We start from the raw sequence: 26,201 nt of genomic DNA, 5'->3' as shown, positions 1-26,201 counted from the left end.
ATGGAGTTCAATGCAGAAATGAGTCAGCGACTCCAAACTTCTGAACGGCTGTGTGTGTGTGTGTGTGTGTGTGTGTGTGTGTGTGTGTGTGTGTGTGTGTGTGTGTGTGTGTGTGTGTGTGTGTGTGTGTGTGGCTTTGGCCTCAAGTGTCAAATGTAATAAATCAGTTAGCATCAAGTATGACAGACACAAATACCCAACTACACATCTCACACATTGTGCTTCTAAAAAAAACACACTCTCTCTCAGACACACACACACACACACACACACAGGGAAGCCGGGCTGTGACTGTGTTGTGACTCAACAGGACAGGCATGACCCAGTCACAGCTGTGTTGACTTCAGCACACGTCAGGACAGGTGAGATCAAAAACCGACAGGGTGTCGTAACAGGAAGTGAGGAACTGATCTGAGCACTTAGCAGCACAGAAATGTGCGAGCTGCTTCAAATTAGCACAAAAGAAGCGAGTAGGCTGCGAGTTGTCCTGAAGGCCAAGAAGTAGGGGAGCGAGCGGCACTTTGGGTCGGCAGAGGAAGACCAGCCATTGAGTGATTTAGTTCAAATAGATAGAGAGTTGCTCTGGGGATCGTGAATATGTGTCCCACTTTGGTGCTGCGTACAGGAAGGTGTTTGTGGTGGCATCAGAGAAAATATGAAGTGACGATGACCTTAAATGGAGAGTAATCATCAGGGCTTGAAATCAGGGCTGCTGGCCTCACTGCAACAACTCTGCAGCTATTAGAGATCACATCTGTATGAGAAGATATCAAAACAACACATCCAGCAGGTTTCCTCTCATCCTGCCTTCCTTTAAGTGAAGGGTGATTTCAATCCGTTTTGCAAAAATCGGATTTCATGTGATTTGTGACTGTTCAGACTACAAAAGAGCCATTCAGTCTCAATCTGGATGGGCTGAAAATCGGATTCTGGCAGGCAGTCTGAACACGGCTTATGTATCCTTAATGTCTGCACTTAAAGAGGATGAAAGTACTTGTCCCAAAATAATGTCCCAAGGCAACAGGCAACATTAAATTAGCTATGTTTTTTTTTATTTACAAGGCAGACCACACATACAGCACAGTTACAGGCTGCTCTAAGAAAAGCCAGCCTCACAGCAGTTCTCAGAAAACACACACCATCACAACAAAAGCTCCTGAGATCAAAGAAAAAATGTAAAAAAAAAAAAAAAAATTAAATAAAAATTAGGAAGTACACGCTCACATTTTACATTTCCCACAGATATAAAAATAAAACACACAGACTGATCACGACTCGTAGAAATGTAACAACGTCCTCCACCGTCGGCGTGTGGAGATGCTCTCGAACCGCATCAGTCCTGGAAGCGGATCGCAGCCAGCTTCCTCATCAGTCAAAACCTTCTCATGGTCCTCAGGAGTCTCGAAATAAACCGCAACACTGTGGTGACAAATGTAAACACTTTTAGGGCTCCGATCCAACTAATAATGTTTAGTAGTTTTTAAAGAGTTTTAAACTATGTGACGAGTTAAAGGAGCTTTACACAAAATCATTTCAACAATAGGGCTCACAGTCATGCTTGGAATAACTTATATAACTGAGGCATTTTGAGGAAAATATTTTGTATCCATAATATTGCAGCCCTCTTGGGTTTTCTTCTTGTGTATTACAATTTAGGCTACCAATTTAGCAGGATGTGTGTGTATCATCAGCATATGGACGTGCCCATATTTTGGCATTTGTTGTTTCCCGATTCAGATGCCAGAGAGAAAAAGGACTAAGAAACACTTTCTAGTTTAGTGGTCCGTTCGTTGTACTAACTGTATAATAAAGAATTCAATTCAATTCAATTCAATTCAATTCAATTCAATTCATTACATCCTGCAACAATGTTGTGTATAGCTCCTTTAAGGGACAATCATAATAACCCATAAAGATTTGTATATAATCATAAGATTTAAATACGTACTTTGATATTTTATATGAATCTGTATATTTCATGGGGGAAATGAAGATTCTAGGTTATTACTACAATGTTGTCTTTTTTTCCAACCATCAGGAGAGTCAAGTTTGCTTTACAGGCAGAGTAACACATTGTAAACTAGGGCTCATTTTGGAGGGGGGGGTTGCACGACATAACAGGACACGCCGATAGAAATCCACTGTATAGAACACAAAACCTATTGAGTTCAGTCATGCAGGATATCGACTCCAGTTCTATACATTACAGTTCTATCTAACTGGCCCCAAACGGTAACAGCTAGCACAGTTAAAACCCTCGGAGACACGGCGACGGGAAAGCAGCTCGACAGTTTGTGCGCAGGAGGAAGAGGCTGGTAATGGCACAGTACAGATCCTCCATCCGTCCATCAGAGTCCAAGATCCAACACATCAGCGTGTTTCAGTGTGTGTGTGTGTGTGTGTGGGGGGGGGGGGGGGGGATGTTTTGTTGTGTTGTTTTGATGCTAACGTCACAGAGAAGGCGATGGTGGTCGGGTGGGGAAGTGCAGCTCATGTCCGCCGAGGCTCCAGCCTATAGGAGAGCTGCGTCAGCGCCCTCTGGTTGTCGATCACGCACAGCTTCCTGACGTAACCCCGCACCTCCGCCTGGTTTTTGTTGGGTTGACAAATGTCGGGATCTGGAGTGACCAAAAAAAAAAGAGAGAGAGAGAATCAGTTTGAATCAACTAAAATGTTGTGAGGTGTCATTGCCATTTGACTGAGGCGTGTCTGACTTACTGAAGGCCTGGCTCCTACAGTGCCGCACCTGCCGAATTGTGTTGGCGATGATGCGCTGAGGAGAAAACAGGAAATACTCTTGAGGAGGAGAAACGCAATGACACAAATCATGACGCTTACGTGACTCATTTGAAAGACGTACCATCTTCTCAAAGTTCACCATATTGTCGACAAACGTCTTGTTACCCTCGTGAGTAAATGTCATATCTAAACAAAAGAAAGAGAAAAAAAGGTTATTCTCCATCAGTCGAGTTTCATTTAGAGCTCCTACGCAGGAAAAGACAGCTATTGTTAACGGTGAACTATACCTTTGAGTAGGAGGGGCATGAAGGGGATGATTGGCGGCTCCAGTTTGGTGACGGTCAGCCTGTAGGATCGGTGGTTTCGTGATGGGTCCTGTCAACAAAGCAGTCAAATCATTTCGCAGGGAAATGTTGCCCACGTGTTGCCACTGACTTGAAAATCACATTAGGATTTTCTACAACACACAAGCTGTTGTTTTGTTATTTCATATTTTTCATCCAGCCAAATATTCAGCTAAAGTGACTCACCATCATGTTCTCAAACTCGGCGTAGAACTTCTTAAACTTGGTGGGGAGTTTCTAACAAAAAAAACAGTGGTTAAAAAAAAATCTAATAATGATAACAATAATAACACGAGGGAAGTAGCCGTGGTGCGCCGTTAAGATTAGACGAGCTTTACCTCCCACGTCTGGCTCAGCCTGCTGACCGCCGGGTTGCTCATCCCCATGATGATGGCAAAGAAGGAATTCAAGTTCTTAAACTCCCGGCAGCTGCGGACGGACACACAAAGCGAGTTGAAAACAGTCACCTGAGCGTGTTCATCGTGCACGTGGAGAGAGTGTGCACGGCGCCTCCCACTCACTGCGCTGCGATCTTGATGAACTTCTTGAGGAGCTGCACTCTCTTGCTGAGCTGCGAGCACAGACACACCTCGGTCACCACCCACAGCTGCACCTGGTTGAACCTGCGCAGGAACAGGTCCAGGTTGGCCGTGGTCCTGCGGAAGTTCTGCCGGCCGAACGTGTGGTACAGCAGCTCGTGCTGGGAGAAGAAGGATGGGAAGAGGTTAGTTTTCAAAATTAGTCTTTAAAATTTTAAGTGATCAAAGGTCGCAATGAAATTTGATTGCATTTGATTCTTCAGTTTAACGTATTATGTGTTTTGTAATAATGTACTGGTACTGATGTTTTATTGTGAACTATTTACTTAATCCTATGATGGTACAGGATAGGCAAAAATAAGCCCTGGGGCTTCAGCTTATTCCTTTTTCAGTTGCTTTCTGATAAATTCTTTTGTAAAAACACAATTTTATTTATTTTTTATTTTGTTTTTTTAAACTGATTCATTATTTAATTCATTCATTCATTCATTCATTCATTCACTCACTCACGAGAGGTTAGGGGAGGAAGGGTATGTTAGGGCTCATCTGTATCAGGTTTGAGTGTGTGTGTGTGTGTGTGTGTGTGTGTGTGTGTGCGTGCATATTACCTCATGCATACAGCTGAAGAGCTCCCAGTCAAACATGGTCATCTGGTAGGCCAGGTCCTTGGAGCTCATCAGCTCAAAGGTGGACATGGAGCCTGCTGAGGGGCCCTCCTGGTCTGCAAGAGGAGCCTGGCGAGCACACAAGTCTCATCTCATCTCATCTCATCTCATCTCATCAATCTTGATTCACTGTCAGAGGTTCAAAGTGAAACTATACCAGACTGCCCAGCTGCTCTCGAGAACAAGCGAACAGCCTCCCATTGATGCTCAGCGCAGAAAACACCGACACGTCATTTGGCTTCAGGATTTGTTTCTCTGTCGGAGAAAATCAACACTTTGTTTTTTCAGACTTCAGATTTTTTTTCCTACATAGTCCATCAACACCTTGAAGATGATGGCCACACTGAACTGTGATTTTGCAACTTTTACCCCTGACACTATGCACAGAGTAGCCTGATAAGAGCTTCATTCCCACCTCCTGCAGAGCTGAGGTTGACCAGCAGCAGCTCCTCAGCGGTGCCAAGTTTGTCGGCCACGGCGCTGATCACCTCCCTCCCCGTCGCCGCCACCGCCACCCGGATTGTTGTGTACGTGTGATCGCTGCAGTAGACCTTCAGCAGGACTGTGGAAATGTAGACAGGGGTCGAGTCAGGTCAGGTCAGGCCAGGTCAGGTCAAGAACTATTCCATGCAGAGGAAGAGCTCTTGACATCCACTTACTGTCGTCTTGATTCCTGATGGGCTGCTTCTTCTGCAGCCTCTCCTCTCCATTGCTAAATTGTCGAATCAGAGTTTTCTGGCGAGTAAAACGAGACAACCACCATCACGGAAGTAATATAGAATACCAAGAACCTTGATGAAAAAAATCAAACATTAGACAAGACTCACCCTTTTTGCAGCTTTGGCTTCTTCTGAACTACAAATCAGCGAAAACAAAGAAGATAAACAACAAATACGGTGAGCATGTAAAACCTCAGAGATAAAAGCAGTGAGCAGTTTGGCACTAGGCCTGTCGCAATAATCGATAATTCAATTAATCGCTCGGTAAATAAAAACCAGGTCTGCAATTTTTCCGGCCTCGATAAATTGACATGTGCGTTTGTTTTTCTCCTCTCTCGCTACCAAACACGCTGGATGAGAGAAAATGTCTCACTCTGTGCATTTGTCTCGACACCTGTTCGCCTTGGCTCTATAGCGGAATGAACGGAGCGAGTGAACTCTCCTGTCAATCATTAAGTGTCTCCGTCACGGGATGGGCGAGGCGGGAGCTGGCGCAGACACAGAAACACACACACACACACACACACACACACACACACACACACACACACACACACACGGACACAGCGTGCAAGTGAGCCAATTGAAGGAAAAGCGAGCAAACGCTATGAATGATGAACAGTGCCAGTGTGGGAACATTTCGGCTTCAAACGAAACGAACGAGGTGAGCCCATGAACACGGACGAGCCGATATGTCGCATTTGTTCGAAAGTAGTGGTGGTGAAGAAGGGGAATACGACGAACATACACGCACACCTCAAGCACAATCATCCCCTCCAATTTTCCCAACTGTGAAAAAAAAAGTACCGCCCGAGGTTCCGCGGATCCATCGTCCCGACAGGCAACGCTGACTGAAGCGTTTGGTAAGCAAAGCAAATTAAAAAAAAAACAGCGCAAACAGCGTGCTTACAGACAGCGTCAAAGTCCTTCTTTCTTTTTTTTCCTTTTTTTAAAAATAGTTTTTAGTTGTTATCATGGTTTTTAAGTGCTATTTTTTGATAAAACAGAGTGTGAGTCCATTTTATTTTTATTGTTTTTTTGGTGTCTTTTATGTTTATTATGTTCGTTCATCTTATTTGCAACCTCTTAATCTTGAGAAATGAAAGTTTATTGCTTTTGACATGGTGTACTTGCATTATTATGTCATATATTATCATTATATGATTTTAAAAACAATGGTGTCAATAATATCGTTTATCGGCAATAATTTGTAGCACAATTATCGTCCAGCAAAATTGGTTATCGTGACAGGCCTATTTGGCACCTACTGTAATTTGACGACTTTCTCCAGATCGGGGACCAAGTCTTTCAAGGCTCTCAGCATGCGTGAATCATTTGACAAGCTGCCGTACAGCTCCTGCAGGCAGAAGAAGAGCAGAACATCAGGACGTCAGGCCAGGCTCAGCGTGAGCAACTCACTGCTGGTGGTCACCTCCAGGAAGGAAATGGTAGCAGGTTCCTCCTGCAGCAGGTACGAGTGCGTGTTGGCCCAGCGCAGGGCCAGGATGAGCGCCCTCCTCTTGGTGTTGAGCGCGTACTCAAACTTCTCCTGCTCAGAGCCGGGCGGACACGACGTGTGGTAGGTTCACACGCAGGTTAAAGAAAAGTGTGAATATAGAGCTCAGAAATGCATCCCTAGGCTGTTTGCAAGCATGAAAACGCTGGAAAGTTTGCACATAAACTTGATATTATCATCATTTTTAAGTCAAAACAGGGCTTTAATTTGGAAGCTTGTTGAAACTCGTTTTGCAAATATCTATTTTTGTCATTGTTTTTGTCCTTTTTCCACATTTCAGTTACACATTTGCTACTCTGAGCACCCTCACTAGATTAAGCTCCATCTAGTGGTCTACAAAGTCAATTATTGAGTATTGCAGTGGCAGTGCATTGCAAGATTAAGATAATTCAATGCAAAAGCAATAAAGGTGCAGTGCTGAGATGACGCCACATGACTTCCAAACACTAATTAAAGGTCTATCAGCACAACTGCTGCACCACACTGACTGAAGCAACAACAAAAGGCTGCAACTACACAATTCTACAGGATTACCGCACTCTGAGTGGAGATCTTCTGCCTCAGCATTTTCCTGAACAAAAACAGTCCCCTGTGCAGCCCCACATGCTGTTATACAGGGGCTCTGCTGAGGTAGCAGCCAAGAACAGAGATGTCTCATTAGCCTGAAGCGTATTCAGAAGGGAAAGCTGAAGAGTGGAGGCAAGGAAAGGATATTGCGCCATGAGCAGAGGACACATCTGTGTGTTGGCCATGAAGACACAGTGCATGAGGACAAAGTCGTCCACTGCTGGGTCTGGCAGACAGAGGAGGAATAGAGAGCAGAGGGAAGTCAGATGGCGGAGGAAGGAAGGAAGGAAGGAAGGACGGAAGGACGGAAGAGGCTCTGGAAGGTAGCTGTCACCTCTTCACCTGCTTCATCCGTGATGTGATCATTAATGCATCGCCGTCATGAATAAAAAATGTATTTAGGCCTTAGCCACACATCATTAGATAGCTATTATTGTGCTACCTGGCTCACTGGGGTGTATGTCCATTCTCATGGTCTCCAGGAAGTGCTCGAGAATCTTCTCTGGCGTTCCTGAGATCACAGTGTACCTGCAGAAAACCAGAATTCAATTTATTTTTACGTTATATAATTTCCCCACTAGATGTCAGAGTTTTGCACTGCATGTACTCCACCAAAGAAAAAAAATGACTCCCAAGTGGCCTCTAGTGGACAGGGCACTGAAACTCCACTGAACAAACACGTTGGCATGATGTCAGAAGTGTTAGGCGGAGGAGGAGGAGGAAATGAAGGAGCTTTACACTGAAGTCCAGGACACCTACTTGATGCTTCCCAGTGTGGAGGGCCGAGGACTCTTCTCCAACACCAGCACGGCCTGCTCGTGCTCTTTCAAACGCACCGTGTTTGCTTCCACATCCTTGGAAAAAAAGAGGAGTGAAGAAGGAGAAGGAGAAGTTCAGTGTGGCCGCCCCAAAAAATGTAATGCAGCTCTTGCGCCAGAGGAGGGAGACAAATATCAGGCCATAAAGCATCAAGGGACAGAGCAGCGCCACAGGGGTGATGGAGACTGGGAGTTTGATGTGTAATGAGAGACGCGTTGATGAGGCCGCCCACCCTGAGTATCCTGTTGAAGTCCTCCTTGTCCACACGGAGGAAGTGGCAGTTGTCCTCCCTCAGGACGATGGAGGCGGCACGAGGTGAATCCGTAACCAGGGCCAACTTTCCAAAGTCGTCACCCTCATGGAGCGTGCAGACCACGCCCTAATACACACACAAACACACACACACACTTTTCAGCCTTTAAATCATATTGATGAGTCATGGTGAGCAGAGCCCAGTGTGACAACTCCACTCCGCTGACGGTGCTTCTTCACCTACTGTCCTTCAGGCCAGTCAGTATCAGGGATGACATGTCATCAAATGAAGCATGGGTGGCTGAAGGGTAAACAACTAAAGACGTTTTACGAGTCAAAGTGGAGAAGTTGAGCAGGAGAACACACCTTGCCATAGATGACCACGTTGACCGAACCCTTCTGAATGATGTACCATGACGTGCCTTCCTCTCCTTGGTTGAACACTGGGTGGATAATCCAAAGATATCAGCAGCACAGTTTAGCACCAACACAGAGTCACAGGATTCTCTAAAACTTCATTATAATTAAACAGCCAACACGTGCAAATTCCAGCTGTTGCAAGAAACATAAAGGCCAGATGAACTGAGAGGGCTGCTGATCTCTTTCATGCTGCTAAAAAAATGTTTTGCTGTTTGTGCTTTCTGCTAACATTTAAATTAAGAGAGCTATATCCTCACAAACAAACAGGTACTCACACACTGTTCCTGCTTTTGCGTGTGACTCGAAGATCACGACACTCGCCAGCTCCCTCTTCACCTGCACGGCAACAAAGTGTAAAGTTCAGTTGTTTTCGCAATCATGTTTGTTTTCTTTAGACGGAAGCAACTGTTTTCAAAGAATAATTTAAAGACAACATTTTCTTCAATAAATCTTTAAGAGAGACTAAGGGCTGAATAAATATTAAATATTTAATGCTGCTCTCAATATTTTATGTAGCAAGGGAATAGCCGCAGGGAGCTAAAAGTCAAAATATCAATGAATATTTTTGGGGTGGGGTGTGCGAAGTGAGGTGATTTTTTTGCCCCCTTTTTCCATTTATTCCAATTAAAATAAATGAGGTTCATTGTGTCTTCATAACAGACACATGACTGTTGAGGAACTATATGTGGAAGACAAAATAATAATAATAATAATAATAATAATAATAATAATAATAATAATAATAATAATAATCATCATCATCTCAAAATAGTCTGTGTGTGTTATAAAAGAAAAACACAAATCATAATACATTCCCTTTAACTGTGTGCCTGGATTCTGAGTGAATTAGCATTTCACCAGGTTCCCAAGCTTAACTCATGTCCACGTACCTCTCCTAATACAGAGAGTCTAATAGCACTGTGATCCTAATTTCTTGTGCACTGTTAGAAACTGGCTTGGCAAGGTGAGAAGGCCGAGATGAATTGAAGTCTGCGCTGTTGCTTTAAAAGACGAAGAGGAGCAGCTGACTCACAGTGTTGGAGAGGTGAGCTAAGGCCTTGATGTGAAGCAGCTCATCGTAGATGATCTCGAGGTCGTCCCCTGTCCTCTGACCAGGCCTGCGGACACACGCTGCTGTTAGTCAGAGTCAACACAAGCCCACGTTTCAGCCGTGCTTGTCATTTCTTATTAAAGGCCAAGTCTGTAAAATTTGGCTTGATTTATGGTTTTTATGTTAGTAAATGGGCGACACGGTGGCGCAGTGGTTAGCGCTGCCGCCTCGCAGGGGGTGGTGGGTTTGATTCCGGGCCTGGGACCTTTCTGTGTGGAGTTTGCATGTTCTCCCTGTGTCAGTGTGGGTTCTCTCCGGGTTCTCCAGCTTCCTCCCACAGTACAAAAATATGCATGTGAGATGAATTGAGAACTCTAAATTGTCCGTAGGTGTGGATATGAGTTTGAATGGTTGTTTGTCTCAATGCGGCCCTGAACTGGCGACTTGTCCCAGTGTCACCCCTGTGACAGCTGGGAGAGGCTCCAGCAGACCCCCGTGACCCTGAGCTCAGGAAGAAGTGCATATTGAAATCAGATGGATGGATATTAGTAAAAAGCTTAACATACTGCTCATCAGTAAAGTAATAATAGTGTATACTCACAGTACAATAAATGTAATCTATATAGGAATATACATAGAGCAACAAGGGTCTGGCTTCTAGTTAGCCGCCATCTTGAGCTGCCACTTCTTAAGAAGACTCGCCCGACAGTGCCCTTAATACAAAACGCGCTTCCTTAAAAACATTCTACACACTGGACACTGGTCCTTTAAGCGGAACAAAAATATAGATATTTTCTCAGCAAATTTGGAAGAGGCGGTTACAGCCTGGTTTTGTTTGGCATGCAAAGTATTTTAGTGGCGGCAGGATGACTGACGACTTCCTGAGGATCATGCGCAGCAGGGCGTCTGGGCCAATCTGAGCCAGGAAGAGGATGGTCTCAGGCAGCTCCTCCTCGCTCTCCCTCTTCTCATCCTCGCTGGGCAGCGGCGTGTCCTCGTCCTCATCGTCCAGGAAGCGGTAGAACAGGTACTTGTCCTGGAAGCCCAGTTCCTGGTCCACTACAGAGCACAAGGCAACACAAACAAACTGTTTAAAACGGCACAAAACTCCCGACGGGTGGATTTGGAGCGGCAGGAAGGTGAAATAAGAGAAAACAGAAGATTCCGGTGACCATGTTTGTTTGCCTTGCGCAATAATTTGGGAGGCGACCCGTTCACAGCGTGTGAGAGAAACCCACCGTGGTTGAGCACCCCTTCCTCCAGCAGCGCCTGCCACATGCCAACAGCATGAGAGCGGGTCAGGACGCAGGCGCTCTGCAGCACCAGCCAGTCCACCAGCTCTGTGCCCACGCAGCACTGTCTGCAGGAAACACACACACAGGCACTCCACATCAATCAATCAATCAATTAATCATTTGTAGTTATACATTGAATTATTACCAATCTAAATAGACTTAAATATGTAGTATATGGTTGCCGTAGCTGCTGTCCATATAGAATATAGTTTGTCATTGTTTGGGAGGACCAGAGTTCGTGAAGATGATGATCTGCTGCGAAATTACGTCCTGGGTCCTGATCCCAGTGGCAAAGACGCAGCAATGGACCCAGACTATCAACGTGCAAGAGAGTTATGGTCCTCACAGCGGGTGAGCAATCATTGTTAAATTTTCAGGGGAGGGAGTTCAGATTAATACAAAAAAAAAAAATGGTTTACAACAAACAATATGGTTCGGTATGACTGAATAACAAGATCATGCAATGAAGTGTGAGGCAAATACAAAAACAAATATGTCTGATAATGGTCCACTCCCTCACCGGTATGTTTTGAGGTGGTACTTCCTGTCTCGGATCATGTGTGGGGCTCTGGACAGGATGGCATTGCGAAGAACCTTCCCTGCTCTCTGGAGTTTCTCCGAAGGAATCTACAAAACACGGCCAACACAGAAAAAGGTCAAGTTGGAAAAGCCAAAAACCTTCTGTACAGATGCCAACTGCTGACGCAGAATCGCCAGAGCTGCATTTCTGAGCAATAGGAAATAAAGATTTTAGACTCTGTTCAGCCTGAACATCCCAAGAAAAGAATCACCCAGGGCAGGAAATCACCCATATGTGATGTCACAAATAGCAATTCTTCATCTGCCAAGTTAATGACAACACACCAAGCAGGGTTTTCTTTCCTTCCTTGCTTTTGAATTTGTCTCCTTCCAAATGGCAGAAAGATTAAAAGACAAGTGTTTTGTAGGAGGCTGCAAACAGAGGGCTAAACATGCTGTTTTGAGATAATCACACTGGAAGACAAGGAAACATGAAGGTACACAGAGCCTCTAATCAAAAAGACCCGTTTGCCACACTCACACCAGCAAGACTGCATTTAAAACACACAATACACACAAGCCAACACATTACACACAGATCACACCTGCACCTCTGACACAGAAGAAAAGGCCAGATGTGCACACACACACACACACACACACACACATACTGCAGTAAACAACAAAGTGAGGCATGCTAATTGGGCAGATGGGATCTTTCTTCTACGCGCATGCATTAGCTAGCATTAGCATAAGCACAGAGGATCACAACTGTGAGTCATCACTTCTCTGTGCTCTGGTCACACACACACACACACACACACACACACACACACGCACACACCTTCAAAATTCAATCTGGCATTCTGGTTTATTCACAAACAAACATGAGAGGCCGTGGTTCAGTTTTCTCTCCTCCTAACGTAAATATGACCAAGAAACACCACCGGTTATTTTATAATTATTATTTTCTACCATTTCCATGATAAAGAAAGCAGCTCTCTGGCCTCTCACCGCCCCACAAACAGACTTTTGTTCCCGCTGGTTTGATTGGGAGTTTGTTTCTTTCATGTTTTGTGAGGCAGAAGGCGGCGTGTTGGCACAGTCTATTACAAAGGAAACGGTAGCCAAGCTGTTTTTTAGTTTTTGTTTTCTAACTTCCTCTGCAAATCCCAGTCACTCCAGACAGCTCCAGGCCTCTGCTGCGCTGAAGAGACTTCTCACCTTGTTGTGAGCTTTGTTTGTCGAGTCGGAGTTCATGTTGTCTTTGTCCGTGAGTCCTGAGGAGAAAAAATAACACGTTTTAGTCAACGACAGAATTCATGCATGATAAAAATGTGCATTATTTAATGCTTACGAGAGAGTGGGTGCTTGTTTGCTAAGGGACATTAACATTTCAAAGGAGTGCAATTAGATTGGAACACAGCTAATTCATTTCATCCAATCATATATTTTCTGATGCTTCATACTGTATGCAAACCTATTCAGGCCTGTATGTATGAATGCATGTGTGTGTGTGTGTGTGTGTGTGTGTGTGTGTGTGTACGTACGGTCATTGTTGGATCCACTCTCCATGGCTCCATAAGGAGGAGCCAGAAGTCCAGCCAAGCTTTGACGATACTTCTGCAAATCAAAACACAAACACGTCGGAGGCCACTGATAAAAAAATACAGATGTGAAAATCAACACCTGCCATTTGACACTTCTATGTTACTTTCAGAGGCTCACGCTGCGAGCGCCTCTCGTAAACAAGGCTCTTTGTACCACCGAGATCATTGACATGCACAACAACTAACATTATGTAACACACAGACACACACACACACAGCCGCGTTCACAGCAGGGTTGACGAGAACGTACAGCTGTTGTTCTCACAGCTGACGCAAACAGAACACACACGCACACACACACAATCACAAACACACACAGTGATGTGTTTTCACCCTGACAGCAGACACACTGATAAAAAGCAGGTCCGTCTAAAGCTGGCGCTGTACCAAGTGACCTATGGCACACCAACTAACTATGGAAAACACGCACACGCACACACACACACACACACACACACACACACACACACACACACACACACACACACACACACACACACACAGAGGCAGCATCTGTTTGACTTATAGACACAATAACATGCCTGTCAATGGACACGCATGCACACACTCTCACAAACAGGCGTCAATGAGCTCATTAATTATTGATAGATTAACACTGGTAGAAGTCGCTCCGCAGGAAGAAGTGACGAGCACAGATTGCTCAGTGTGGGACTCACCTGAGGACACACACTCAGCCTCCTAAAACTGCTGGGAATTAAACCATCAGAGCTGTTCGCTGCTGCTGCTGCTGCTGCTGCTGCTGCTGCTGCTGCTGCTTCTGCTGCTGCTGCTGCTGCTGCTGCTGCTGCTGCTGCTGCTGCTGCTTCTGCTGTGACCCGTGAAGCCCTCTGAGCAGCATCTCTGCTCCGGAGAAGCTGCTCGCCTCCTTTTCACTCCGTCTCCCTCGCGCTCTTTCCGTTTCACATAAACTCACAAACACACACAGTCGACCTAGTGTCTTCCCCCCCCCCCCTCTCCAAGCCTTCCTCCTGAACCCACCCCTTCCCCCCACTATCCACCACCAGCGCCGCCGCCGCCGCTGCTACGACCGAGCCAAGGACAGAAGCGTTTTCTATCGCAGGTTACCACAGTGATCCGAGCGCTCGCCGCAAGACGGAGCCGCTGTAGTAGCGGAGCACAGAGGAGGAGATGAATAGAGAGGAGTAGTGAGTGCAAGGATGTGGGGGGGTGTGGGGGGGCGGTGAAAGGAAGGAGGCTGGCAAAGGATTCAACAGAGGAAGTGGGCAAGAGAAAAGACAGAGCAGGTGAAAGGGGCTCAGAGGGGAACAAAGTTGTGATAATAAAAAAAGGAAAAGACCGTTCTAATTCCAGACTAGTGACTGTCTGCCATTTGATATAATGGACCTTTAGATCAGAGTAGATTAGATTGAACTTTATTGATCCCAAACTACACTGTTGCAGCAGTCAAAAACCAAAAAAAACAACCAAAAAAAACAATACAAAAAGTGAAAATAGAAGAATAAAAATAAACTATACAGCAGTTAGAGTTATTTATGTGTGTTGGTGACACCGAGCCGCTTCCTGCCTGCCCCCCCCCCCCACCCCACCCCCCCGCCTCACTTGGCCATCCCCTCGTCCACTCGCCGTGAGAATTATTGAGAAAGAGCCTCTCTTTCTTTTATCCCATCATCAAACACATGACTGCCTTCGCTCTGAAGCTTTATAGTCGCCGGCCGCCGCATAAACAAACTAATCTATGCACACACGCACACACACACTCCACAACACACACACACACACACTTCACACAAAGATTCATTTACTCTGGGCTGAATATGATTTTTTTTAAAAAGAGGACAACTTCAGGCTGTGGGGTTTTTTTCCTGTTTCGTGTCCCCTGGTTAAATAGGTTGAGACAGAGTGCACTTAGCTGACTAAAAATAAAACACACCACAGGCTTGACAGTCCGATGACCCAGACATGTCATGCCATCAAATAAATGGAAGAAATGTTTCAATTTACTCAATTTCATCTAGATTAACAAACCTAGCAGGTCGTCTATTGCTTCATGACAGCAGATCGTTCCAGTAACGTCCTTATGCCAGAAACTGGTTCCAGTTAACTAGCTTAACCTAGCTAACAGGTTAACCAGTCCACCTCTGGACCAGCACTTGCATTTACTGATGTAATTAGACAGAAAAACAGTAAATAAATTACAACACTCATCCTCTATTGTGTCACAGCGTGTCAGCCTTGCTGCACACTTCACTTCCTGCACCGACACAACGCAACACGATCACTTCCTGCAGGGAACAAAAGATACATTCAATTCGGACAGCAGCCGTTCCGCTGGACCAGGCCCCGGCACACTCCGACAACAAGAGGCACGCAGTGCTGACCACAGGCACACACAGATGTGTATTGTTCCCGCGCGCACACACGCGCACACACGCGCACACACATACAGTGGGTTCCACCTGAGGTGTGAGTCCAATAGGTGGAACGGAGGGCGGCTGCGATGATTTGCAGCCCTCTTGTGGTTAAAGGCACAATTACAAAAAATGAAGGGGTTCTGCAAGTGGAGGCTGTGGGGCGACTTTCCACGGCAGGAAGGCTTGAGGTGGAGTGTGTGGACACGGACAGGTCACGCCAATTCATGCCACACAAACGATCCCTCAGCTCACCTCCCAGAGGCTCTTGAACTCCCGCTGCTCGATGCGCAGCAGCTCGCTGGTCTCCCTGCTGACGATGGTGGCGTGGCGCGGCGTGTTGTCCAGGATGGACTCCCCGAACGCTGTCCCGATGCCCAGCGTGCAGATAGTGACCGCATCCTGCGCGCAAACACAGAGAGAAACCAGGTGCATGCTTATGAGTACGAACAAACACAAGTGCAGGCAGATGAGAAGCAAGTCGGGAAGCAAATTATCGATTCATTCATTAATCGTTAGTTGATTGACCTTATCGATCGTTTAACGATTAATTGATAAGCGGCGATTTTTCCTGAGAACCTAAATTTCACAATGAAAAATGTGTAAGGAACGCATTATTTAACGCTTAAATAATGTTGAGGGTCCAATGTGATCAATTTTTACATTAGAGAACAGTAAAAACAGCCTAAATAGTTATGCCCTGACTTTAAGTTGACTTCTAACGGGTCACATTTAAACTTTTTTTTAAAAACAGTTGTTTAAAAGTAAGTTGTTCTAGGTATACAGGTATACATCACGTCATTTAACAAAAAACAACATCAATTTTGACTAATTCTTTACTAACTAATTCTTAATCAGGGCGACACGGTGGCGCAGTGGTTAGCGCTGCCGCCTCACAGCAAGAAGGTTGTGGGTTCCGGGGTTCCGGGGTTCCGGGGGTTCCGGGGCCCGGACCCGGGACCTTTCTGTGTGGAGTTTGCATGTTCTCCCTGTGTCTGCGTGGGTTCTCTCCGGGTTCTCCGGCTTCCTCCCACACTCCAAAAACATGCATGTGAGGTCAATTGAACCCTCTAAATTGTCCGTAGGTGTGCATGTGAGTGTGAATGGTTGTTTGTTTCTATGTGGCCCTGCGATGAACTGGCGACTTGTCCAGGGTGTCACCCTGCCTTCGCCCTAAGACAGCTGGGATAGACAGATAGCAGACCCCCGTGACCCTGAAGAGGAATAAGCGGGTATAGAAGATGAATGAATGAATGAATGAATGATCAATTAATCAACAATAAATCGATAATTGATTGATTGTCAACATGCCGAGGAGCAAGCTTTCGAGATGAAAACGTGAAATGTTACTCGTGTTTTCAGTCAGTTTAAACCATAGGTGTCAAACTCTGGAGCTGGTATTATACAGCACATGTGCCGCTAATACTACAAATCCCAGAATGCTCTGTTTGTATTTTGGCTTGTCAATCAGCACCGTGCTAGCTCCCCAAAAATGGCAAAAAGAAAGGCAGAAAAAAGAAGTTTGTCTTGTATGTGGAGCAAACGTTCAAAAGTTCAGGGACCTGGAAACGAGTCAAAGGTTCCAGAATGTAGAGGAGATTAAAAGAAGTTTGGTTTCACAACAGACTCTAATCGACGTTTTCTTTATTTACTTTTTCTTGCTACCGTGTCTATTGCTGGTAAGGTTACTGTTGAAATTTAAATCAAAAGGCTGCAAATAAAAAAGTGTTGTTTTGATTCGCGCATGTGCAATAATAATAAGTTATTTATTATATAGTAATAAGCTTTTCTTGTTCCAAATTCAGTGTTGAAGCAAAACCTCTTGTTCTTCTTGTTAAATAGACTTTGTGTTTTCCACAAGCAGTTTTGAAGCCATTAACAATAAGATTATCTTCAATATCATTATAGATTATCCAACTTCTTTATTTAATTAAGATTTATCAAGTTGTATAAATGCAGAAAAATCACTATAATGCCATCTGTGTTTGAAACATTTAACCCTTATGACAATTGTGACAAGAAACAAACCTTGCTTTAACTCTAAGGGCCTCATTCATGAACGTGCAATGGAAGTTTTGTGATCATTATGGGGTTGCCCACACTTAAACTCAGTTTAACACTTGCATTTAGAAGAAAACGGCCCATATTCATGTCAGTTACTGCCGATTCTCAAAGATTAGCCCTGTTTGCCGCGAGCAGTTAGAGAGAAATACTCAGCATCTGCTTGATTTTTGTGGCAACTGTGGGACGTTAGAAATCTGTGTCACTGCGCAGCCACGGTTCAGGGTGATGGCGGCGGCAGTTACTGCTGGAGGACGAGGTTATCAGCCCTTCTCGGCCATTCCTGCGTCTGCTGTGTTTGTGGCACACACACACACAGTTTCATTCTGCCTCCAGGACAATTGCAGTCTGATGCAACAAGGGTGCAAATGACTGGCGTCACTCTAAAAGTGATTGCCGTGTTTGCACGGGCCGCGGCGGCAGCAGCGGCAGCAGCACTGTGCGATTTGTGCACGAGATGTGCACACGACGCACCGTATTTGGAGCGAGAAGCAGCTGCAGTTCAGTCGCACTCAATTAGGCCTCAAGTGTTGATTCTGATTCATTTCTGAGTTACGGTTGAAAATGTCTTTAAAAAGGCCACAGTAGCTTTCAACTTGGAGTTCCTGATGGCCACAACTAAGCCTTCATACTTCACCTTCATACTCAGGTCCAAGTCATGAATTGTTCAAAGCTTTAAATCAATCCTCCTTTTCTCACCAGATTCAAAATATTAAACAAACGGCAGTCCGTGAAGTGCCTCTCAGTCTGCGTGAGCTCCAGCTGGATCCAAAAAATTTCATGTATAAGAATTGTTGGAGCAAACAAAAATAGGATTGAACAGCCTCATTAAAATGCTAAAAGCATTCATATTCCCAGTGCGTGACACATAGAATATAAAAATCGAAAAACAAACGCCGATCCCACCGTGACTCTGAGTGCAGGAAGAAGCGGGTATTGAAAATGGATGGATGGATGGATGGATGGATGGATGGATGGATGCCCATCTGTTTTTTCCTCATTTTTCATCGGCATCCCTTGATAAACACACTCGTTCAAAAAAAAAAAAAGATATAAAGGTTTGTTGGAGTAACATGGACAGACGTGATGCACAGACACATTCCAATATGGTAATTAATGCAAATGCATTCAAATACTAGGAGGGGTAAACAGGGTTTCCCAGGAGGGGAATATCTGGAGGTGGTGGATGCAATCGCCGGGGCTAAACGAACACGCACACACACACAAACACACAAACCGACAGCCGGCCGCTTGTTTGGACCAATTCCCGCACGCCACGCAAAAACCTTTTCAGCCAAAGTGACATTTCAAATATAGCCGCAGAAAGTAGGGCACCGATGGCACTTTAGGGCTACACACATGAAAAGAAGGTCCCACAATGAGGAGGCTTCTTATCTCTGTCTTTAACCAGGAGACAATCCTCCCCCTTTCTCTCTCGCTGTAATCCCATTTCCACAGCGAGGCGTTAAAGGCATAACAAGTAGCAGACAGCAAGCGGCCCTCCTTCGCTCTCTGCGCCGTGGCACTTTGGAGGCGGGAAACGTGAGCTAATGCAACAGAACGATGTCGGCACTGGGGGAGTGCGCCCGGCCTGCTCTTTAACACGACGGCCGCTTGTCGACAAGGTTGTGTTGCAGGGCAGAGGGAGACGGCGGGCGCGCCATTAAAGAATCATGCAGACCCGGCAGCAGCGTGTCAGGTTCTGAAGCGCAAAACAGAGCAAACAGACGACTTCTCTTCCCTAAAAGATCCCGTCCATTATTCAATGTATTCTTGTTTCAAATGCATTATGAGAGACACTGGCGGCGGAAGAAGGTGTGAAGCCGCACAAAGCAGCAGTACGCGTGCAACAATGTGATGTCTTGAACGCAACCTCACCTGATGGTTGGCAGTTTCTGATACTTTGACATCCAGAGAGCCGGACAGGACTGCATACCAGCTGGTGCCAATGTCGCCCTGACGAAACACTGCAGACAGTGACGTGATTAGAAACATGGCAGCGTGCACTGTTTGAATGACACACAGCAGATCCACGCCTGCCAGCCAGTCGTGACACAACGCTGCATGACTTTGCAAACAGCACAATATGATGATCATCGGCATGGATTTGTAGCTTTTAGTCACATATGGAAGATAAATGTGTAATCATGGTATTACAGAAATATAGTAGATGTTTTCTTTAACAATTTAAGCTATTTGTGAATTTATTTCTTTGGGTAAAGGGGCAGATAATACAAGTTGATTCTTCTTTCTGCTCCCTTCCATTCAGGAATTAGGAATGTTTGTGTTGGTGGCTAATTATTTTGCTTCACCTCAATGAATGAAATAGAAATCTAAAAAAAAAATACATAAATAAATAGTTATTATAAATAGTCATGCTGAAGTAAAGGACGTACACAAAGATGTTTAGTGCTTTGTAAGACAACCATGTTCAAATATTCACAGTGTGTGTGTGTGTGTGTGTGACACGGTGCAAACATCACAGGGTTCCTCTGCAGCTCCGCCGTCAGATGATGAGATAATCTCTATTGTGATGCTGCACCCCACTGTCTGGGCCAGACAGCCCCTCAAAACCACCTCTGTTACAATGCCACGTGCATGCATGTGTCAGAGGGTGTGTGTGTGTGTGTGTGTGTGTGTGTTTGTGTTTACGTACGCGTGATGCCTTTCTCCAGGCATTCATAGAAGGCAGAGGCGCAGATCTGCAGCAGGAGTGGCGGGGGGAACCTATGGAAGGCTTTGACCTCCCTCAGCCTGGTCAAGATGATGTCCACGTCCTCTCCGGAGCGCTCCGAGGGCCTGTGAACGCATCACAAACAACTCATCAGGCATCTCACATTACACAGCCGGTGGTTTGCACATCAAATGGTTTATAAGTTACAGAAATAAACCTGTTCTTTTGGATAATTTTTTTTTTTAAAGGACTGATTTTGTTTTGGACCTGGAGAAAGTGTTTACATAAGGGGAGGCAACATGTGAAATGTGACTGCAACTCAGAGCTGTTACGCAGCTGTCTATCACTGCCCTGACAGCAAGCTGCTATTGACTGGGGCATTCACAGCGCAATTTATTTTATTCCTTCAATGAGAAAAATGACATGCAGTCCAGTCAAAGCCAATATTACTTTCCAAGCTAATCTCTTCAATAGCAGACACAGTTCACAGCGAACACCCTGCACATCTTTATCTGTGACAGTCTGATTGGCTCTGGAATGCACTGAAATCTTAGCTACTTTGATGTTGAGGCAGATTAATATTGCTTGCCTAGTGGAGGCTGGCAAGGCAGATGAACTAGATTCCATAGCTGAAACCTGAGCCATGCACCCGCCGCGCAGGGTTTGGCAAACCACTTTGAAGACAGCTATCAGGGACTGGAGATTCCTCCTCAACTGCGCCGGATTATCTGACGGAAGAGTCTATTTGTGGACCAGTGGTAAGGAAATCAATCAACATCTTCCAGAGGATGCTTTGCAAAGTGGTCATCCAAATTGTTAGACTGCATGAATGAAAAATGAATGAAAAAAAAAAATGGGAAAATGTGTGTGAGTGCATAAAAGAGGAGAAAGGCTGCAGGCGCTACTTCTTCTCTTGGCTCAGAACCCCTCACCCATCCCACTTTGCACGCGGAGCTGCTGGAAAATCTCATTGGTACTGCTGCCATTTCTCATACACTTAAATCTCAGCGCGCACACACACACACACACACACACACACACACACACACACACACACACACACACACACACACACACACACACATTTACTCATACAAAGCATCGCTGGACATTTTTCACACAAACACAATAACACCCTGGGGTTGGATCTTGGAGCTTAAACATGCTGCTCTACGGTGCAATGGTGAAAGACCACAAAGCCAAAATATCTCAGCGTAACACACACACACACACACACACACACACACACACACACACACACACACACACACACACACACACACACTGCTGTTGGCCCCATTCATTCAGCGACTTGCTAGTGAGTCATTTTTGCACGTGTGTGTGTGTGTGTTAGTGTGTGTGTGTGTGTGTGTGTGTGTGTGTTCTTACAGAATGGCTAATGCACTGTGCTCTTTTCACAGACGAGAGGCTGTCTAGCCCTCTCTCCTCCTCAGGCTCTGCTGCGTTGTCTTTGTCTGCCACCAACAAACACCTCGCATCACTCATCCACACTGGGTTTTCGCTACGCTGGACCTTTGTCACATTCAATGGGCCAGATTTTAGGGAAAAAATCATAGCGATAAACCTCACGCCACTTTTACTTACGCCACCGTCTTCACTCGCTTCCGATACAGGCACGTTCACAATTCTTTCCTTCCACCCCATCCACACTGTCATTAATGTCCATTTATTTTTAAAGCTCGCAGGCATCTACTTGTTATTCTTTTTTCTTCCTCACCCGCGTGTCTACACAAGGGTAAACAAGCGCGTGCTGTATCTGTTTGTTCCCGACTGTACTCCCAGATAAACAGACGCAGCCTTTGGGGCTGCACTGCGGTCCCACATCTGCCAAGAGCTCAGGGCCATTAGGGACCAAAGGCTTTACTTCCCTTCTCTGAATGTTCACCCCCCCAATGTTTTGTCTCTGACTCATCCTCTCATCATCATCATCATCGTGCTCATTCTCCCACTGCCTGGCTCCGACGGAGCATCGTATTTAAGCCTGGTCCGGGTCAATGTTTGAGACAGGTGGACTCGCGGTAGGTTAACCTTCTCCAGGGTTGAGTGGGTGGCACCAACATTGCCCTTTACCTCTCTGTCCAAAGTGGAATCGTTAGTATTAATCATGTGCGGTGCACAGGTTAAATCCTCCCTCCATCCCTCCATCTTCCCGTTGTCCTGCCTCAGCCTGGTGGTGGCCCCGCCTGTCCGCTGGAATCAGCCTTAGCGTGAGCAGCACGAGACGGATGCGACCCGAGAGCTTTTCACCTGATCCTTCTCTCCTCCAATGCCCTTTTCCCCACGAGCTCCCATGACTTCTTCCTCCCGCCGCGCCCTCTCGAAATGGCCATGTCAGCAGACGCCTCAGCTTTCGGCCACAAATCATAGCCGCACACAAAAAACGCCAGCCAGAATTACAGCCCGGCGGCCGACGTGTCACACTGCAGGCAAAATTGAGAAAAACACCAGAAGGTCCTGCAGATTGTTTCAGGAAACATCCATCTGGATGAGAAGGGAGGAAAAAAAACGCAGCACCATGACTTCCAGACGACATAATAACTCGTAGGTTGATTCATGGCAGCTGACCAAAAATGCTGGATAATTTTGTACACGAGCGGATTCCCCCGGCTGGCAGCGGAATGTGTTACTGTCGCAGGGAGACTCTTTAAATGTATGTTTGCAGCTCCTAACAACCTCAGATCCTGTTGTGGCGCTGAATATTAATCAGCACAACATGGCCTAGTTGACTGGAGACATCAGTCACAAAATAAACAATTGCGCTCCGAGTGCCTGTGAATGTAAAAGCACGAGGACTGTGCTGGCACCACAGACGACCTTTAACCTGTTTAAAACTGCCACGGAGTCTTTCCAGCACTTGACCAACTGGTAATGATGATGCAGAGATTTCCTTTTAATTACACCTATGAGACATCAAACCTTGGACAGCACCCATACTGCAGCAAAGTGTTTCCATTCAACTGCAAATTACCTGGACTGCAGAAACAAACCTGACCTTATCTCATATACCTCGTAGACCTCGTCCTCGCTGGCAATAAAAATGTCTCAGGACAGATATATATGAGAAAGTCATATCTTACCCGCCGTGCTCCCTTACACAACGGCTCACTCTTCACTTCCCCACACAAGCGCACACACACACACAGCGGCGAGCTATTGATTGAATGAGGAGGTGCAGCTCTGAGGGGCGCTGAGTGCCCCACAGAACGGTCCTGTTCAGTCTAATATTGCAACCTTAGCTCGCCCTCGCGGACGTCCAGCTACTGCTGCATTTAGTTAGATGGTCGCTCCCGCGCTTTGTCTTTTGACAGAGTTGTTTTGATTGTCAGCACCATAGGTGCAGCGAGGATCACAACCCCAAAAAATGCCACATCCATCTTCAAGTATTTGTTCCCATTCTTTATAAGTCCATCCATGAGAGGAGAGTACGCTGGCGTTTGTTTGTTCACCGCTTCTCCGTCTCTGAGTGATGATCAAGTTTTAACTGTTTTGATTTACAATGTTTTTTTCTTTACTTTCTTTTTATCTGTAGCACTTTGAGATTTTAGAATGAAAAGTGCTTTATAAATGAAACGTATTACTTTTAAATTATATTATTTTTCATCTAACTAGAAAATGCACAACATGTTTATATGGTTTCTTACAATATCAAACGGGTTGTTACAGGCAATGGAACTTGGACGAATAAAACAAGAAATGCAATGTTTTGTGATCATATCTGGTCTGGTCAGTTAGTGACTAGTGTTTGGTTTTCTATGTGACAAAAAAAACCCCAGTTTTTTATCAATTATTCGTGAAGAATCTGCGCATTAAGACAGCAATCTGTAAAGAAAGAGTGCGTGCTACAGGTGAGCATGCTAAGACAAGATGGTTCCCTCGGGTTGCCAGTGGCAGCATTAGACTATGTCAGTGAGGTGTGTACAGTGAGTGTGTGGGTGTGTGAGACCATTCAGCGTGAGTCATCCCCAATAATTGGCATATATCTTGCACAGCTTCTACTATACTGTGTGTAAAATGAGAAGGAGAAAAAAAAACACCCATTCGTCCTTCTGTGTTGCATCAGATTATCTAGACTGCCAAAAAATAGCCCATGCTGTTAACTCCATACCTGTTTATTCACAGCCGTTTCACGTTCAGTACTGGGGGGGGGGAGAGACAGGATGTGGAGGAAAAAAAGAGTGGCATGCCTCGTATCACCTCCTTTCACCGGTTACAGCCGGTAATGTTATATTGTTCTTTCTCCAGGGTGTCTATATGATTGAAGCAGACAGCCATGAGCCATGTGCATGTCATCGTGTGCACCTCTCAGGGCTCCTGCGGTGCGGAGACACCCCTGTGAACCTCCACGCACACCAACGCCTTTCACATTTCACACCGAGTGGACAACACACGCCGCCGAGGAAACGCTGGAACGCCTGCCATCCATCCATGCCGTTCCATGTAACACGGGTTAAAAGGACCAACCAGCAAAAAGGCGTGTCGTTGCCATTGTTGCGCGCTCGCACGGCGGTCGAGATAATAATAATAAATTTAAAAAAAAAATCACGCCGAGGCGGCAGGATGTCAGCAAGGCGACCCCTGATGGGAAAAACGCACATGCACATGCACGCGCACGCACGAGCGACGGCCCACCTTTTATCCAGGCAGCAGATCCACTCCGCCGACGGGGACGAGTTCGGGGACATCTGCACCGCGACCATCTTCCCCGGTGCGGCCGTGTGACGGTGGAGGCGGCGCGGCGCGGCTCGGTGGCGGCTGCGGTGCGATGCAACCCGGCGAGGCTTCCCGGTCTTCGGGAGCTCGTTAATGAATGTGCTGCTGCCTCCTCCCTCCTCTCTCTCCCTCTCCCGCCCCTCTGCTGCGTGCTGCCTCACACCACTACGGGCTGATGATGCTGCTCACGCTGCCTTCATCGTGGCATGCAGATGACTCGTGTCACGCTGCCTTAATGACATTTTTTTGGAGGGCAGCTGGAGGTCCCTGAAACAATCACTGCAGCCCAGCGCTGTAGGACATAATTAAAAGTCCCACATTGTACTCATACTGTTGGATCTTTATCATCCTAGACTACAGGACGGACACTTACTGATTCAAAGATGAATCCCTGTGGTTCTGAAGAAATTACATATTTAGCCCTCTGTTTTCAGCCAATACGTGCAAGTCACAAAACCAATGCTGGTTGCAGGGGCTGAGCTAAATGGTAGCTACCCCACAGCGGGAGCATTAATGGACGAAACGCTTTACACTTCCACACATCTCAAATCGTCTTTGTTGATTGATTTACAGTATATTTCTTTCTTTCTTTCTTTCTTTAAACACACATTTCTGACTTGATTGATGATGGCTGGCCTGGAATCTAATCTTGGGGAAACAAGATACTCAAAAGAAGAATCTTAATGTAACCCTAACTCTAAACACTAGGACAGTAGGAGTGAACTGATATGTTGATTTTTAATATTTCACATTTGTAAAGACTTTCTGTTCTCTAATTCATAGAAATGGTCACACACACCCTGTTATAAGGTCCCACTGAACATCATTTAATACAAACAACAACAGTGACATTTAGAATAATAATAATAATAAAACAGTCCTGCAGACATCTCAGGTGTCTACTTATTGCCACTCCTATGTGAGCCATGATCTCACCCTGGCCACCCCAAGGAAACATCTCTGGCTCTGCCATGTGCTAGTTGTGACATCACAAAGGGTATATATATATACTCTCTAAAAAGCAAAGCACAAATAAATAACAAATAACAGCAATCTTCGTTGTATTTAGCTTGACCAGCTGGCACAAACACTGAAGCTTTGACTGAAGCTTTGATTCTCAAATCAGTGCAACTGACGACTTGTGGCCTTATGAGGCTCTCCCTGTTTGTTGTCTGTTCAAGTCATGGGAAAGACGCATTAGCATCAGAGATGCAGCCTGTCACCATGATGGCCACAGTCTCCACAACAGAATGACAGAGGGGGGCAGATGGTGATCAGCACAGAGCATTT

General features: G+C 45.7%; 1 protein-coding gene across 1 annotated transcript; it reads right to left on the bottom strand.

Annotated features, from left to right (window-relative positions):
- Positions 1 to 1,036: 1,036 nt before the first annotated feature.
- LOC142885028 (rap guanine nucleotide exchange factor 4-like) lies at positions 1,037 to 25,219 on the bottom strand. Its single transcript, XM_076021114.1, has 30 exons — positions 24,831 to 25,219; positions 20,163 to 20,305; positions 19,385 to 19,473; positions 15,701 to 15,847; positions 12,996 to 13,068; positions 12,670 to 12,725; positions 11,447 to 11,553; positions 10,870 to 10,991; positions 10,507 to 10,690; positions 9,614 to 9,698; positions 8,856 to 8,916; positions 8,527 to 8,603; positions 8,141 to 8,287; positions 7,849 to 7,943; positions 7,532 to 7,617; positions 7,237 to 7,315; positions 6,439 to 6,589; positions 6,275 to 6,363; positions 5,115 to 5,142; positions 4,947 to 5,022; positions 4,703 to 4,849; positions 4,445 to 4,542; positions 4,231 to 4,356; positions 3,605 to 3,783; positions 3,422 to 3,512; positions 3,270 to 3,320; positions 3,027 to 3,114; positions 2,861 to 2,925; positions 2,719 to 2,773; positions 1,037 to 2,618 (listed from the first exon to the last, which is right to left on the bottom strand). The coding sequence occupies exons 1-30, from the start codon at positions 24,896 to 24,898 to the stop codon at positions 2,491 to 2,493; spliced, it is 2,991 nt and encodes a 996-aa protein (XP_075877229.1). The 5' UTR covers positions 24,899 to 25,219; the 3' UTR covers positions 1,037 to 2,490.
- Positions 25,220 to 26,201: the final 982 nt, after the last annotated feature.

The sequence above is a fragment of the Nelusetta ayraudi genome, unplaced genomic scaffold, assembly GCF_046127955.1.
Source record: "Nelusetta ayraudi isolate G7.1 ecotype Tasmania unplaced genomic scaffold, CSIRO-AGI_Nayr_v1 ptg000011l, whole genome shotgun sequence".
Lineage (NCBI taxonomy): Eukaryota > Metazoa > Chordata > Actinopteri > Tetraodontiformes > Monacanthidae > Nelusetta > Nelusetta ayraudi.
Note: the sequence above shows the minus strand (reverse complement) of the source record. Positions and strands in the feature narration are given on the sequence as shown.